This window comes from Sipha flava, unplaced genomic scaffold (genome assembly GCF_003268045.1).
Source record: "Sipha flava isolate LNK unplaced genomic scaffold, YSA_version1 182_pilon_pilon, whole genome shotgun sequence".
Classification (NCBI taxonomy): domain Eukaryota; kingdom Metazoa; phylum Arthropoda; class Insecta; order Hemiptera; family Aphididae; genus Sipha; species Sipha flava.
In genome coordinates this window covers 38,128-57,381 of record NW_020272252.1, presented here as the reverse complement: position 1 = coordinate 57,381, position 19,254 = coordinate 38,128, and the positions used below count along the sequence as shown (strand labels likewise).

Here is a 19,254-nt window from a genome sequence, read left to right as displayed (position 1 = left end):
CAACTTTAACCCCTTTGAGGCACGTGAAGGGGTTGACTTATCAAATTCAAATTTTACCAAAATTATCTTGTCAATATACCAAACAAAATTTCGAGCCCACGAGTATAAATTTTTCAATTTTGTTTTTAACCTCTATAACTAAGGACCACCCTATAGTACATGCTACCTACAATTTATGTTTATCTAAACCATAAAATGAGTTAAAAGACTTATATAAAATCAAACAATTAGATATAGTGTATAAAAAACTTACAATAAAAATATGTTTTAACTGGTATGGGGGAGGAAGGGTGTCAGGGTTTTGGTAATATAAATATATTATATCGCCCCCCCTAGGTTTTTTCCCAGTTACGCCACAGATGGAAATCCATGTTTTCCACATGGCCATTTATATGTCACCTGTTTCCGTGTCAGAATACCAACAAAACTATTTATATACGGGCAAGAAAAAGAAACTAAGAATGTTGTATATCATAAAGCATTAGAATAATAAACACTTTTTTTTAAATATTTTTTTTATTAATTATACCAATTCGAATTCAATATTCATAATTAAGAAAGGACAACGTCTGTCGGGTCAGCTAGTTACTCACAAATAATAGTAATACGTATATGAAACTAAGTTTAAATCTAAAATTAGTCACTCGTCACTAATTTTTGTTTTAATTTTCTGAGCTTGTCTTCTTGCTACTTCTTTACCTTGATTGAAACCATTATGTGGATTTTCTCCCAGAAAAAAATCCATCATAAGCTGACCATTTTTAGCTAAAATAAATATAAGAATATTTAAAACGTAGATAAACATCATATTAATCATTTGTATTGAGGTTAAAATTCAATAATTATTGAGTCCCACTAAAATATGAGAAATTTTAACTAACAATTTTTTTAGTGTTAAGAAAACACACCATGACATGTTTAACATATTTATTTTTTACAAAAACTTTTATGTAAAAGTATAGTAAATTATAGGTAATACAATTATTAGGAAGAAGTTTCAAGTTGTTGGTATTTTTAATTGTTTTTTAAAATCAAGAATTACGATTAATATTCTTGTTATCAATATCAAACAGTATTTTATATTGATCAGGGATAATAATAAGGTTTTTAATATTTTTAGTCCAGAGGAGTTGTTGGCTAAATTTTTATACAAACCTATAAAATCCATAAATGCAAGAAGGGAAAAAATTCTGATTCTAAGATTGGGTCATGATAACTTTTCATATATTTTATTTTTCTATTATTGGAAGAATGAATCCTTCCAATAATAGAAAAATAAAATATATTTAAAAATTAATTCAACATTAACATCAGTGCCGTCAATAGAGTGTCAAAGACCCAGGTGCAGACAAACGTACATGGACCCCTCTTTTTTGAGATACATAAAAAGTCGGACTGATCTCACACTATGGGAATTTTTTACTCCCTAGATCGGATAGTATTTGTGGATGTATTGAATTTTAAAGAACCGATGGATAATTTTAAGGCTGAAACAATTATGTGTAAAGCTTCAACTTAGTAGGTATAGAAGATCACAATTGTATATTGGGGAGATTATATTAATAAAAAAATTTGTAAAATAAACTAAAAAGATAGATAAAATATATATAATATGAATATATGATTATGGATTTTATAAATATGATTTACAATAAAATGTAAAAGTAATCTATTTCTGTCTCTCTAGTATTTTTCCCAATATTTAGATAAACAATTCCAAATAAAACGGATCAGACTTTTACATTTTGTTATATAAAATTAAATACAAGATAATAATGCAATAATTATGAATCAAATTAAATAAAATTAAAAAAATTGACGGCTATCTACTATGGGCCCTTTGACCCTGCAAACCCCGGTGCTGTGCACCTCCTGCACCTATGATTTTTACAACACTGTTGTATTTTAATTTCCTATTATCTTCAATGTACAAAGTTTATAAATTATATAATATACATATAATGTATAAGCTATACTAGCATATTAACAGTAATTTGTTGGTATTGGTTAAACTATAATTATAATTAGAGAACAGATCAAATAAAAATTTTGATCCCCCCCCCATAAAAAATTCCTGAGTTGAAGACTTAAATAGTTATTTAATATTATACTATACATCAATCATAGACGTCTATATACTAGGTATACTCTATTTAAGTACACTTTTATTTTTTTTAAATAATTATTTAAAATGAAACAAACTTCATACTTGGATCACTTAAATACTGATTGAAATCTGTAATGCCCTCTTGTTGTAGTACTTCATCATCAATTAAAAATTGACCGTTAAAATGATTAATTGATTTAGTAATAATGGAATAAGCTGCATCAGCCATTATTTCGGGTTTTCGTGAAAACGATTTTGCTCCATCTATACCAGATAACATCTCAACAGCTGCAGTATGAATAACTGTAAAAATAAATAATTTATATCGAATTTTCAATTATCATTATTATAGATTTCAACTTATAATTAACTTACAATACAATTCAATATAATTTATAATTATATACAATATAATAAGTATATAAATTAATAGTAGTTACAGTTAAATTAGTATGTAAAATATAAAATTACCTAAAATAGTAATCAGGATTACTTTATTTACTATAATTGATACTACTCGTATATATGCAGAGTAATATTACCGCTTAGGCACTATAGGCACTACTCATTGGGCCTACAAACTTATGGGGCCACTATATAATAGTTATATTATTTTCAATTAATTATTACATTATATATTATTATTATATTAGTCATAATAATAGTTGTATTTTTATTCTAAAATCCAAAAATTGATTGAAAAAATAATTTTCTTAAATTACTATAAATTGATTTATTTATTTATTTATTTGATATTTTTAGTCAAATATGACATATATTCTACATATTGTGGATAAAGTGCCTAGGGCTTCAAAATAACTTAATCCAGACCTAATAGGTATTGTATATTTAATTTATTTTTCTAGTGTTATAAAATGCTATGTTATAAAACTTGATTTAAATCTATTCAAAATAAATAAGAATTATCTTCAGCAACTTATTGTTTTTAAGTGATCAATCAATAATATCATTTTTTATAAGTACAATGCAAACAAATATATTAAAGGGGGTTTAAGGATATATATTTCATGTATATAATTTATAAAAACATATTTAATAATTTTCCTGAATTTCGAGAGAGAGGTCGTACCCCTAAAACCCTTCCTTGTGTACGCGCCTGTTATTAATAAAAAAAGATTTACAATGTACATGTAAGATTCGTATTAATGTACTAAATCTAATCATTAATTATTTAATTGCAAATCCTCTACATAAACCAATATTTCAATTATTTTTAATAATTTTATATACGTAAAATTAAATTATCAACTACCACAGTTTCATAGTATAGTATATAAAAATAATAATAATTTAATTGTTCTTTTTGGCTTTTAATTATACTAATTTTGAACACCAAGTTAAAATTATAAAGGTAAAGACAATGGAAATAAATCCATAATTATTTTTCCCAACATTTTTATTTTAAAGCGTCACATCATAATCACATCACAATCATAGTCCAATTTATATTTTTAATCCTTGACCGGCTGAGAAAAATTACTTTTGAAATATTTTAATTCTAATAAAATTATAAAATTACCATTCTTTGATTCATGTTGTTATAATAATATTAAATTATTAATAAAGTAATCAGTTTGATAATAATTATTATAGATTAAGTAGGTAAGTTTTTAGAAGAAGGTAAGCGTATCCGGTAGCTAAATTGACTAATTAATTGATTAATATAAATTAGATATATTTTTATTTCACATATAATATATATGAATGCATTACATAATGGCAATAATGAATGACGATTACAGATAAAAAAAACTGTGTGACGTCTGATAAGTAATTGTTGAAAAGGTTATCGTATATTTTATACTAATTTATTAAGCTACCGGATACGCTTACCCTCTCCTACCAACCTAAGTAATTACATGAGCTACAAATAATGAAACCAATTATTTAATATTTAATTGCTATACATTGAAATGTTCATAGATAAATCATAACAACTATTAAACTAAAGAATGGCTATTTTAATTTCAAGTTATTTTTCATGGATGTTTAATGGATTAAAATACAAATCAGACTATTATGTGACCCTTAATCTATTAAACTGTTCTTACACAAAAAAATTTAAAAATAATTAATAGGTATTTAAAATATTTCCACCAGAGCAGCTCACTTGCCTCTTTTATAGCCCATTTGCGCCCAAAATATTTTTAATAAAAATCGTGCAACGTTGCCAAACTGTATTAATATCATGATTGCCCACTCGTATAATATTATTTAACTATCATTTAACTATAATACTATATTAACTACCTATCCTTATTCGAGCTGAATAGTTTCATACTACAGCTCTAAATAAAAAATAAAAAAACTATCCTTATCGATATTATCGAATATCGACCATTTTATCTTAGTTGCAGTTTATGACAATTCTTAAATAAGAATTGTCATAAACTGCAACTCTCTATGAACCTTATATTGAAGCTAGTAGGTACCTAATATTTATTTTGTAGTATTACAATTTTTTAATTATAAAATGAAATTTACAATCTGTATACACAGTAATAAAATAAGTAAATAGGTTGACAGATTTTTGACATGATGGTTTGAAGGTAGGGGCGTCCATCGACACTATTTCGAATTTGAAACCTAGTTACTAGTATTGATTTAGATATTGATTAATAGATTACGTGGTCACTTACGTTTAAGACGACGGGTGATTTATCTGGTAATGTGCGGGAAGATAGATTAAACATGAGGGGGTTGTTGTAGTTGAAGGAGTTTGTATAAAATGTATTATAGTAATAAGAAGCAAGTGTTGATATTGTTAGTAGTTTGAGGTCTAGTGAAGAGTACGATTATTGACATACAAGGAGGCATTAAAAAGGACACAAAGAGTTATTGATTGGAATGCTTGAAATTTATTTAGATTTTAATTTTCGGAGGCTTCCCAAAGATGGACGCCATATGCCATTGCAGGACATAGTATTTGTTTGTGAATTAGCGACTTGTTCTCTAAAGATATTTTGGATCGTAGTAGTGGTCTTAGTTTGTGTAGTTTGAAGTTAAGTGATGTTCTTTTTTCTCTAATACAGTTTGCCCAGGTTAGTTTTTCATTGAGAAGGAGACCTAGGTACTCGTATTTAACGGTGTTGTGCATAGGGATTTGGTGGTTATTGAGGTGAGCAGGAGGAATATTTTTAAGGCTGAAGGTAAATGTGACGTCGATGGATTTGGACTAATTAGTTTTAATTTTCCATTCGGTAAACTAATCTTGTAGTTAGGTTGTAGTAGTAAGGTGTTATTGAAAGTTTTTTGAACAGCGGTTGTATCGGAGTTAGATGAGGTTATGGCTGTATCGTTGGCGAAATTATCTAGAGTGGGATTGTTGAACTGTGGTTGGACAGATGTAAATATACTGTAAAGATTTGGGGGGGGGGGGGGAAACTGCATTGGGAGACGTTTGCTTTTATAGAGATTTCGTCTTCAAATCTTATTGCAAAAGTTCGGTTTAATTGAAATTATTTGAGGGTTAAAAATCACGGGGTAGGTAAGAATAGAAGCTTGAACATTAACCCTTCATGCAAGACCCGATCAAACGTCTGAGCAAGGTCAAGAAAAAAATCAGAATACATTTTTTTTTATTCCAGGGATAAGACAGTGCTATCGAATAACCTGTGTAAAGAAGAATGCTTATTTCTAAAGCCAAATAATGTATTTGGAATGATTTTTTTTTTCATTTATTATCGAGTAAATTCTTTTTAATTTTATTTTTCCAGAATTTTGGGAAATTTTGGGAGGAGGCTTGTAGGTCTATATAAAGAGAGGGTATCTGGAGGTTTGCCAGCCTTGTGTATTAATTTTATAATGGAGTATATCCAGGTAGAAGGGATAAAGGATAGACGTAGAATGTTGTTGAAAATTTATGTAAGAAATATGATTACTTTCTTGGGCAGATTTTAGCGATTGTATTAGTTACCGAGTTGTGGCCAAGGAATTTATTGTTTTTTAGGTTTCTTATGATATTTAGAACTTCAGATGGAGAGGTATGTTTAGAGGAAGATACATTGGTAATGTGTTTAGCAGTAAGGCTTCAAACGTGAGTGTAGTGGATAAATTGGATAAATTTGAGTGTGGTGAGAATCTATTTTTGAGATCTGCTGTGAATAGATTAGCTTTGTCAATATTAGATGATGCTAGGGAATTGTCAGGATTTCGTAATAGAGGTATTTTGGTTTTTTAATTTAGAATATTTTTATTTGCTCTCCAAAAATAATTAATAGTTTTGAAGAGAGAATTTAGATATTTGTGGTATTTATCAAAATAATATAATAAAAATATTTTTTACGGAGTTAGTGAGGTGATTAAGACTATTTTTGAACTTGGAAAGCGGGTTCTTTGTCATATGCAATGGGCTCGACGCTTCTCTATGATGAGTTTTGTGTAATGTGTGCAGTTAGAACATTGATTGGATAAGTGGATGAGAGGTTATTTTGGATTGTATCATGTTCCATGTCTTAGATGGTAGTTGTGAAGGATTAATAAAGGAGTAAAGGATAATATCATTAATATTCTCCATTGTATCTCATTTCACACCACATCATTATTCATTATTGTTAATATTCTTAGTTTGTATACTGTTATAAATCTACTGAATTACCTACACTTAAAATATTGTAGTAAATATCGTACATTAAATAAAAATAGAAATTACAATTGAATTTTTCTACTTCTCCTTCGCCCTCCTCTTAACTATTTGGGGTCTGCCACCATAGTTCAAAATCTCCCCGTTCTCGATTTTCTGTATCCCATACGCCAGAGGTTCCTAACCAGTGCACCACGGCACCCTAGGGTACTGCGAAATTAAATATAAGGTGCCGCAAAAATATTTGAATTATATATTTATTTTTAAACACCTTCATGAAAAATATAGCACTATGAGTAATAAAACATACTATACTCTATGTCTATAGAATAAAATCTATTGAGTATAATTAATTAGATATATAAAATATAATTAGAATATAACACATATAATTTTTACATAGTAATACTTAGATGTTTAATCTATTTTAATTTTCATAGTGGTTCGATTGCTATCGATTTGATGTGAATAGTTAAAGTTATTTACGGTGAAATACTTGTGACTATTTTATCTTTATTGTTTATTAATGCTAAATAAAACCGAAGTTACAAAATATAAATTTAAATATAGTATTGGATATTCAGTATAAACTATAGAGTATTGTCCATAGGCTATAGGGTACCTCCAAATTTTTAGAAAATAATAAAGGGTGCCGTGAGTAAAAAAAAATTGGAAATCTCTGCCATACGCACACACCAAGAGCTCTCACATCATTCTCAGTCATATTCAACCATAACTTTTTTAGTCTTCCTATTCATTTTTCCCCCCAACGTTAATTTTCATAACCACTCTTCCTGCCTTTGTTTCCTGTCATCTCATCACATTTCCAAACCATCTCAGTATATTTCACTCATCTAGTTCACTATTACAATTGTAATAGTAATAAAATTGTATAGATCTTAATTTCAAAATGTATGAATAAATACCTACTTAATACAAAACTACAACATACTTAATAAATAATACTAATACAAAACATATTAATAAATTTAAATAAATGGCATGTTATATCATGTCAGTGGTAACCATTAACTTATTACTATGGTGGCGACTAAAACTCATATAGATTATTATTATGCTAGTAAAAAAAAAAAGCCTTTTTATATAGACATTACATTATTTTCACTTACCAGTTCTAGGCCATAAAGCATTAACCGCAATATTATCTTTTTTAAGTTCAGCAGCCATTCCCAAAACACACATTGACATTCCATATTTTGCCATTGTATAAGCAACATGTTCTTTAAACCAATTAGGATTCATATTTAATGGAGGGCTTATGTTTAAAATGTGTGCGTTTTTGCTTTTTTTCAAATAAGGTGTGCATATTTTTGATCTAAATAAGTATATAATAGTGTTAATAATTATCATATTAATACAGGTAAAATTAAATATTGTGTACATAGTACAAAAGTTTAAATAAAACTATAATTACACCAAAAATGTTCCCCTGGTATTAATATTATGCATTAGATCATATCTTTTCATATCAGTGTCTAAAGTTCCTGTTAATGATATTGCACTGGCATTATTTATAACAATATCTATGCCTCCAAATGTATCAATAGCTTTATTAACAGCATTAATTATTTGAATTTCTTCCCTTACATCCACAACGCATGGTAAACATTTCCCTCCAGCTTCTTCAACTAAAATGTAATTTGAAATTTAAATTTATCATTAATATAGGTATAACATACGGGTAATTTATTAGCAAAATAAATGGTTTATATATTTTCTAAATTTTTAATATTATACAAAACTAAATTTACCTCTGATGTATTCATATGTTTGCCTTTTTTTACAAATTAATTTGTGAATTAATTTATCTGGTAAATAATTATGGTTCTAGGTCAAAAGGTATAATTGAAGAAAGTTAATTATGGAAGATTTTTAAATTTATATAGGTATATATTTATATCAAGTCACCTACTAGGTTCGACACGTTTATCATAGAGTAATTGAATACATCTTATCTCAAACATTTAGTTATCAACTTTGTATTACATTATTTTTCTGTATACCTAATTTTAAAACTACTATCTAATTAGGTTCATACATTGTAAGTATGATATAGTTACTTATTTGGTAGGTATATTAATTTAAAAGTTAAAAAAAAACAAAAAAAAACTGAATGTATGTATCTATTTAAGGAGCGCATAAATGTTGGAAAATGTATGCTAGGAATCATATTTATCAGGAAAAATATTTTATTGTAAACGTATTTAGTCGGAAACATATTTTGCTAACAAGATGGTGTTTGTGAAATATAGAATTAAAGACATTAGTTTTATTAAAAAAAAAATTAATTCTAAGGTTTTTAAATAATATTATTCTTCTGCGAAAATTTGTGTAATTATGGAAAGATGGTGGAACCTTGAAGGTAAAAGACGTATAAAACTACCGAAAAATATTTTCTCCTTTTGGAAAAACCTGTGACAACGTGTGTGGGTACAAATATTTTTCGTTATTTACCTTGGCATTCTTTGGACTTCGAAATACAGTAACTGTTGGTTTATAAAAAAAATAGTCATAAATATAATTTATCAGGATATCAATGGATATTATTAATTGGATAATATAATGGATATTTTCAGTTATAATAATTTTATATTTTTAATTCATTTTATATTTCTATACAGATAACAACTTAATGATATCCAAGATTAATGCATGCATTTTGTTTATTAATTTTATTTGTTTTATTTGTTCAAAAAAAATCACCTGTATTTTTCATAATTTTAATTTGAATTTTCTAAAAAAATGTTCCATTGTTTCATCATGGAATGACCTATCTACTTAGACCAAAGTAAAATATTTTTGTATTATAAAATGAAAATATTTTTACTATCAAAATTAATCATATATGATAAGAAAATATAATATGTAGAACTTAAAGACAGAAAGGTATATAGCTAGTGATGGGTAGAACCGAACAGAACACTAGATGTTCGGTTCGATTCGTAATCCGAACTCAAAGTGAAAGAAAATCGAACCGAAATATTTACCATTTAGGTATGTTCCAAATTTGAACTTGAAAATATTCTTTATCAAACAATCTAAAATTAATTTTCTATACTTTATAGTTAGTAGTAAATAACATAGTAATATTAACTATTTTTTTTTATATTATTATGATTAGGTATGTTAAATATAATAATTACATACTGAAGCATGTGATTATTTTTGTAAATATCTATAGTTAATATTATCACAGATTATTTTTCATATGATGTGTGATAATATGATCAAAACCATAAATCAATTTTTGGAAAAGTGAAAATGAAAAATATAAATGTTTTTTTTAACTCTATATTTTTAAAAAAATTATCAGAAATAATACTATTGGTTGTTAATAAATAATTATTATAATTTATTATATATTTTGAAGTGTATTAAATTTTGCACAGTATAAGTGAATTGTTCATAATTTCATATATATTTATTAAAGGAAAAAAATTATGAGTTCGAATTTTAGTTCCATAAAAAACTTTAATAGTTCGGTTCAGGTTTATTTGAATAATTATTAAAATAATTATAAGTTCGGTTTGGTTTGGGTTCGTAATACTTTGATAATGTTCGGTTCGAGTTCGGTTCCACACCGAAAAATTAGATTCGGCCTATCACTATACATAATATAATAAACCTTATTATTCACTATAATATGCATATATACATAAACTAATTAAATTTCCAAGAAAATACTATTCCAACCATATATTTTCATACAGAATACTTTCTGATGAAATAGTTTCTCAAGTAAATCCAGTTCCATCAGACTTCCGATCAATTATTTTCCCAAGTCCATGAGGTGGCTGAAAAATACATTCCGATGAAATATTTTTCCAACTAAATGCGATTCCAAATTAATATGGGCCCAAGAAAATAGTTTCCGAGAATATACCTACGTTGCTACAAAATATTTTCCAATAAAATATAGTTCTCTCTCAGTATATTTTCAATAGATAAATTTAATTAAATATTATTAAATATTAAACATTATTAAAATTACTTTCTTTTGCAGCTGAGTATATGGTTCCCGGTAATTTAGGATGTGGTTCTGTAGTCTTTGCCGCAATAACTATATTAGCACCATCCTTAGCTGCTTTTAAAGCAATTGCCTTACCAATACCACGACTTCCTCCAGTAATGAATAATGTCCGTCCTTCTAATTTCCTTCAACATTTGTAAAATTGAAAAGTTTTATTTTATATTTTTAATTTTTATTCATAATATTAGCTGATATTTTACTATGTAGGTATTTATCAATTAAAATATGAAATTAATGTACATCCTATGTACAAATAATTAATTCAGAATAATTAGTTAGTATATTAATTAGAAAAACCAATTAATTAATTGTTTGTTACTATTCGTAATATGAATTGAGTTCAGATTTAAGTCTATTTAATTCAGAGTTGTCAGTATTATTCATAACTATTAGAAATTTTAATTTAATTAATAGTGATAGGTGAATAAAGTTGTATACCCAGTATTAATCATTTTAAATAAAAAATTTAATGTATTAAACGTTTAAAAAATTTCAATTATATACAAAATTTAATTGTTGTAGCTTTTTAGAACTCTGTGCATCAACTAAAATGCTAAAAGTATCAAACTGTCTAGAATTTTGCGTAAATAGGTAAATTTTTAGAAGAAATATTATCACCAATCAATTAATGATTCATAAATAGTAGATAATAACATACATCCCATTAACTTGTTTTTTTTCTTCCTCTTAATTATGAGAATGACCTGTAAATGAATAAAAAAAAAGTATGCAATAAAAAAATTATTGATAATTCATAAATAGTAGGTGATAACATACATCCAATTAATTTGTTTTTTGTTCCTCTTAATTATAAGAATTAGGTATAAATAACTAAAGTAAAAATAAAAACTATTCAATAAAAAAATTATAATCTTATTATACAATTTAATAATAATAAATTTGTTTTTAACAGATTAAAGATAAATAATTTATAAAAACATTATCATTTATATTAATTAGTAGGCATGCATATCTAAAAATAATTTAAATTCTGATTAAATATTTTTTCAATACCAAACATTTAAATTGATTGCATATTAGTACATACATTTGCATTTTCACTCAAAAAACTTTAAATATACGATTCATCTAATCAACACTATAATATTAAAAAGTAAAAAAAAATAATCAAACGCTAATAAGTAATCATCATATATTATAATTTATGGTCATTAAAATAGTTTTAATATGTAAAATACAAGACATAATAGAACTGTTTTATAAAACTCTTTGACAAACAAATAATTATAATCAATCCATTTCACCAAAATAAACACTAGTCAAAAATATTTACATCATGATTAAAGTTAAAATTAAAATTTCCCTACTTCATAGAGTACAAAATATTTATCCTTAAAAATGTAAATCAATTTTTTTTGTAATCATCATAAGCTATTTCATTGCCATATCTATACCTATATTTCAAACCTAATTATAAAATTAAATTTTAAATTTTAAATTTTAAAATATGCTGTTATATAGTAGTCATTACATTAATTAAAAATTATTAATCAATCAATCATTTCCAGGTCGTTATCATAATTAATATTACAAAAATAAGAGTCACTCACATGTTAAAAATTAAATTAAAATTATGTTTCTAACTACTAGTGTTCGAATTGGAAAAAAAATTGAGGACGGACAATGGTTTTAGTTAAAAAAATACCATTCTTTAACTGATAAATTATAAAGTAACCCATTATGGACTTCGTCCCCCGCGCCTCCTGCACATAAAATATGGCACTATAAAAGTAGTATTATTATATAATATTTATTTGCTTATTACTATAACATTATTTTATAACGAAATAATAATATTAATTACAGAAATAAATATTATTCTTTAATTAAATTCCACAATGACTTGTATGCATTTTCTCCTGTAATTTTTATTCTTTTAGGACAATTTTCTTCCTCTCCTGTTCGTTTGCCTTACTTAACCCTCGATTCAATCCATTTTGTTGTGTGAATCTTGTAAATTGGTGGAAAATTAAACAAAAAGTTCTCAAAAGGTTGTCAAAAGTAAAAAGTAGAAACACCTATACGACTATACAACCGAAATCACTTCAAAATGATATAGTTATTTAGCCGTGATTATTATCTTAGTCCGTGATTATCGTCAACGATAACCGTTTTCTGGGAAAAAATAACCATCACTTTGCAGTTTGCTATAGAAAATAGAAATAAACGAAAACAAAATCCAAATACACCGTTCAAAAGTAAAAATTCCCACGGGGGACTCGTTTTTAGCGTTCTTTTCTTAATTAAATGAAAGGGAACGCTAAAATCTATGGAAAAATGAAACTGGACTCCGTCCGTCCACGCCCCCCCCAATTCGAGCACTGCTAACTACAAATATAATATAAATGAATAAATTATGACAGCGGTTTCTAATATTAATAATTTTGAACTATATTTCCTATCAGAATATATTTATTTAAGAGGACGCCATACCCGCATGTGTTGTTTTGGTTTGACAATTGTACAACGAGCACGAGATTAACCGAATAGGTTCCTATTTGGCCGGATTGGTTCCCGTTTAAAAAGGTATTTTATTAGGTATCTATAACCATACATTAACGCACATTGTTAACCAAGCCTACTTTAAAGTTGATAGTCTGTAAAATTCAAAAGGAAAATGTAAGTAATTAAACGGGAACCCATTCGGCTATACCTAATAAAATAACTTTTTCAAACGGGAACCAATTCGGCTATACTTAATAAAATAACTTTTTCAAACGAGAACCAATTTGGCTATACCTAATAAAATATCTTTTTCAGGCGGTAACAAATTCGGGACGTGGGGTTGGAGCTCGGGAACCAATTCAGTACTAGCCACAGGTATGTAAACTCCGCCAAAAAAAAAAAAAACAGGTAAAATTGATTTCATGTAAAATCCTCCACTGAAAAAAATCAGATAAAATTGAGTTTATGTAAATTCCACCAGTGAAGAAAATCAAGTAGAAGTATAAAATTAATATGATATATTATTAAAAAAAAAATTTTTATATAATATAATATCGTTTACATTAAATGTATAAACCATAGTAAAAAAACCATAATAAATAATCGTTATACCTAATAATATAAAATCATATTTTTCATAATTATAATTAAAAATTTTAATCACAGTAAAAAAAAAAGTCATAATAATCGTTATATCTAAAAATCCAAAAATATATAGTTATGGCATCAGTGGTGTAGTGGAAGATACACGGGGGTACACGACGTGTACCCACTTCTATTTTTTCAGAATATACGTCTACCCAATAAAAAAACCCAAGTCCGTGCGTTCACGGTCGTGTACATGAATATAACCACTATTTACTTTCTTTATTTATTTTAAAAATATATAAACATTTGTCAATTTACAATTTTACACTGGTGTTTCTAACCTAACCCACGGCCCACCTTGGAAAGTTTGCGGCCCGCGAGATCTAACAAAATAAATTCATTTTTGTCCCAATAAAATATTCTTGAATATCTGCACAACGCAGAATCCGTATTATTAACAACGTAATCGCAACAAACTGTTTGATTCATCAACAAAATCTTTGTTCCCAAATATTGTCTATGAATCATGTTATGCAAGTAGTCATATTATGGAATCAGTAGCATTTAATTACATGCGCTTCCATACCGACAATTTAAAATGTTCTTGAAAGAATTAGATTCAGAATATGGCGATAAAAACAATAATAATTCATTCTGTTTATTTCAAATAATGAATACACCAAAACTTATTTTATTATAATAATTAATCCTGTTTAAAATGTTTAGTCCAGATTTTTTTTATATGTGGGAATAATACAAGTATGTGGCCCGCGGGATCGTAATGTATTTCCAAGGTGGCCCGTAAAATCATTTAGGTTGTCCACCCCTGATCTATAGTCTACTCAAAATGAGATCAATACTGACGACGACTAGTTTTCATCCACGACCTTTTAATGACACACTTAATAGGTGCCCATACACGAGCGGATTTTATAACGGATTTGGTCTCTGACGGATTAAATCCTCTAAAAAGTCCTATCGTGTGTGGTGTTCTAAGGATTCAATCCGACAGATTTAAAATCCAACGGATTTAGTCCAACGGTTCAAGTCTCTCGCTTTGCCACAGACTAAAAGACCAGGTCCGACGGACCACGGACCTTGATAAGAAATTTTTGTTTTATTGATAACTGTTGTAGTCCGTCGCATAAATCCGCAGATCTTTCAGAACGTCTTGAAAGACCAAAGGACTAGGTCCTCAGCATAAAAATCAACGGATTTCCTCCACTAACCAGCGGACATGGTCCGCTGGTGAATTCGCTCCGCGAAAAATAGCGGACTTTTATTTTCACGTTAGTGGACACGTTAAAGGACCTAGTCCGACGGACCAAATCTTTCAAGGACCTAAGGATTTAGTCCGTCAAACCAAATCCGTTATAAAATCCGCTCGTGTATGGGCACCTAATATGACGCTTTATCGTAATTGATCTGGTGCAAGGTATCATCATCAGTTTTTCCTCCAAAATTATGGCCTACTCTGATGATACAACAAATGCTTGTGAATTTTTCCATTCTAAATTTAATAACAATTTTTATTATCAAGAAGTGGTGAAAAATCTTGAGTTATTGAAAAATGTATTCATTGATTTTGCACACAAAATAATTTGATATAATTTTAATGTTGTAGTCATATTTTTTTCAATTAATAATCTAATAGTTATTTTTATTGTGCGATACTGTATGAGTACTGTATAATGTCGGTATCTATATAATGACATGTTCTATTTTCATAACATTTATTTTTATTTTTATATTTTTATATTTTATAAAGAAAACGTTGGTCACTCAAAAGTTTTTTTTTTTCAATAATAACAAAAGTTCATGGTTAAAAACCAAATGTCTATATTTTAGGCAACCCTACTCCCTAAAATTAACTATTGAATAGAGGCAGCATAAATTATATTTGCTTAAGGTAGTTAAAACCTAAGGCCGGCCCTTAATGGCCCTGCAAGCACCAGCCCTGCATGTGAGACTTTTGAGGGAAGAAGCCACTCATTTGTGGTACTACCTACTTTGCGTTTTTATTTAATTATAATAATTTTTTTATTTATTTTTTATTACAATTTGTAAACATATATAATAGCTAACCCGGCGAACTTCGTACCGCCTTCGTGCCGTCAATGTAATAAACAACATAATAGTGATATATTTTAATTAACGTAATAAAATAATTACAAACAATTTATTATGTTTAATAGTTCATTAGGATAATATATAGAAAATAAAAATTTAATAAAACCACAAAAATCGAGTATTTCAATGTCAAGACTTTTTCTTTAAGAAAGCTATATATTTTGCTACATGAGTTACATTTAGGTTGATTCTCTTTAGTGAAATTATAAGCATTTCGTGATATACGATATTTTTTGTTTTTTTTATCAGCTAAGGCTGGCCGCACACCAAAAGAGCAAAACTGTGTTAGTCATTTTTGTTTTAAGTCAACTAAAAACAATTTGTTTTATATATACGCATATCAGTTAGTCATGTCAAGTCAAGGCAAGATAAGACCAAGACAAACATAAAAAAAAATACACCAAAAAAATAAAAATACACAAACAGTTACCAAAATGTCATCTGACGAAGAGGTTGCAGTTTGTATGTGATCTTCAACATGTGTTGGCTTATTTGTCCTAGACTTTAAAATTTCATTCATAGGTGCAGCTACTTTTTCACTCGCAGTCTTGTACTGTTTTTTCTGTGGTTTTTTAAATACTGCTTATCTAATGTCTGGTTCACTTTCTGTAATTATACTTTTTTCTACTGTTGTGTTTTCTTCTACTTGTGTTACATTCTGTTCTTTTTCTGATTATCAGTGTTCTTCTGTTTCTTCTAAATATATGTCACTTATATTACTAGCCATTTGTTTTTATAACATGTGTTATAACATGAATTCCGTCAAAAAATTCATGCTTTTAAATAAATACCATTTTCTTTTTTTTGAACTAGCAGATCCTGATTTTTTATTTTTAAGCTCCCGAAGTTCTCTTGTAAATGAAAATACAACTGCTAATGTTTATCTATCAATCTATGATTTAAATAAAATTGGGGGCTAAAAAAATATATTATGAGAGTTTATTTTTATCAGACACATGAACATTTTACACATATTCGGAGTAGCTTATTATGGTTTTAAGCTCCTGTCCCTAGCCCACCTAGTGTGTCAATGAATAAAGGTTAAAATTTAGCAGTTATAGCTCTCTAGATCGAGGCCCCTCGTATCAATTTGCCGACCAATATTTTACACTCTAATCTGCTACTGGTATAAGTCTTTTTTTTATATTATGTTTAATAACAGTTATTTCGCAAATTTTACTATTTGAAGTGTGATTATGTAACAACAGTGCTCGAAGTGGGGGGGATACGGAGGGATGGCATCCCTCTACTTTTTTGTATTTACAATTTTCATCCCTCTACTTGTTTTGTCTAGAATAACGCATTCCTTCCAAGACTTGTATTTTAAAATGATATACTTATTATAATTTTTATATTTATATATAAGAAATTTTTTTTTTTAGGTGAAAATAATTGTTTTTAACATTCAGGCCCGGGCGGCCGGCTAATCGTATTGTTTAGTATAAGCCGTTTCGAAACCCGTATTATACCCGTATTTAGAGCCACGGACCTTATGTGAACTATAAAAAAAATAAATATATTTTAGATACACAAGGTATGAAGAATGTTATGATAATATCAGGAAATTTGAATTGTAAGGCATCCCTCAACTTATTTTGAGCCATTTCGACCACTGTGTAACGCTATATTTGAATAGTTTATATACTGAAATAAAATTAATGATTTCACCTTACATTATACATTAAAATACACAAATTAATATAAATTATTACTAATTTAAAACTTACGGATTTAATTAAATTTGTTGTAATTTTTCCCGAACATTTTAATGTCGTATTTTGTGAACGTTTCCAACTAATAGTATTATTATTTTTTTTTTAAATAATATACGAATAATTATTGTACAGAATTTCCCTTTTCAGTTTTAAAACTTTCCATTATAATTTATAAATAATAATAAAATTTACAAAATTGGAAATTATGTGCACGTGGGGGAATATGTTGAATGTTACAGTTGTACTAGGTCGCATAAAACCCATATAATATTTTTATTCATCGTTATCAACATTGTCATTTTTCATTGTAGATTAGAATCTAATCATTAGATTAATACTTCCCTACAAAGTCATGCAGTACTAAACTTATGTGTAGATGCTTCATGGTTATTTTTATAGTTTAAGAAATCCTGGTGTTTAATAACCGTTTCAATATTCCATGTTCGAAACGACCGTACTAATTTTCCGACAATCGCCAAACCTGAGACTTTTTTTTAGGTAGGTAGGTACCAAGTACTTAGGTAAAAAAAGCCAATAACTCTTTTTTTTTTAGAAAATCGAAATTTTTATTATCAATTTTATCAAAATATAAAAAAAATAAAATTTCCGGGACTGGCGTTAATTGATAATCAGATTGTACATCAGTTTTTCTAATAAATTTAATTTTTACTTACTTATGTTTAGCATATCTATTTTTTTTTTAAGGTGGGGTTTTATAAGGGGATGGGTGATCAAAAAAAATAAAAGCCACACCAGAAACAGGAATCTGCGCACGTCTATGATAATGATCTGTACTACTTTATATTTCATCTATGTACAAAATTTAATAAAATGGATATTAGTATTCAATTATTTTAAACTTTAATTGGTACTTAATTTTATTTTATTTTTGGTTGCCTAATCAATGTATAAATATAAAATGTTTCATCATTGTATTATCAAATTCCCCTGCACTCCCAATCATTCAGAAATCCTTGGAAATTAAATTTCTGACAATCTGGCTAGATTCAACTCAATCATTTTATTACCTTTCCCTTGTAAAATCCCCACTTCCGACTTCCTCCCAATCCTTCGTCGATATATTAATCATCTTTGATCCCTTTATTGGGACGAGCTTTGTTGCAAAATATAAAATTGTCGTTCTTGGCATACTGAAAAATATGGTTCAAACATTTTATTTTGATTCTCCAACAGTTTAACACGCATCAATTTAATTAAAAAATTTATAAAAATTTGTAGGGTGTTCCATAATGTATAACTTTTGAATATTTTTATGTTTTGTTGGTAGACCCGTTATTGTCATTTATAGTATTTTCTATGATTACGATTTGATATTGAGTTGTTGTTTTCTTAATTGTTGAATTGTACAATTTAAACATAGAAACAAATTTTGTAGAAGAGTTAGTACATTTCAAATCTAATGTTCAAAATATTCTGTCAGAAGTCAAAAATACTTTTACATCACTACTGAGAAAACAAATATCGTCTTTAGAGGTATCGTCTCTTAATATCGAAATCATTTTAAGAATCATTTGTACTTCTTCAAATACAGATGGCAAGAGACAGGGGCGTATTTAGACTTACTTCTAGGGGG

At 27.5% G+C, this 19,254-nt stretch overlaps 1 protein-coding gene across 1 annotated transcript; it reads right to left on the bottom strand.

The window, feature by feature from the left end:
- Nucleotides 1-612: 612 nt before the first annotated feature.
- LOC112680963 (hydroxysteroid dehydrogenase-like protein 2) lies at nt 613-11,466 on the bottom strand. The gene is made up of 6 exons (XM_025551213.1): nt 11,420-11,466; nt 10,723-10,886; nt 8,146-8,359; nt 7,841-8,046; nt 2,210-2,410; nt 613-765 (listed from the first exon to the last, which is right to left on the bottom strand). Coding segments are annotated over exons 1-6 (912 nt in total). The 5' UTR covers nt 11,422-11,466; the 3' UTR covers nt 613-640.
- Between the last annotated feature and the right edge of the window lie 7,788 nt (nt 11,467-19,254).

Excerpts from the sequence above, each read along its gene's own strand:
- LOC112680963 (XM_025551213.1), bottom strand. Across the intron at positions 8,047-8,145 it reads ACCAGGGGAACATTTTTGGT|ATCAAAAATATGCACACCTT; the intron begins GTAATTATAGTT and ends ATACTTATTTAG. Across the intron at positions 2,411-7,840 it reads TGCTTTATGGCCTAGAACTG|TTATTCATACTGCAGCTGTT; the intron begins GTAAGTGAAAAT and ends TTATTTTTACAG.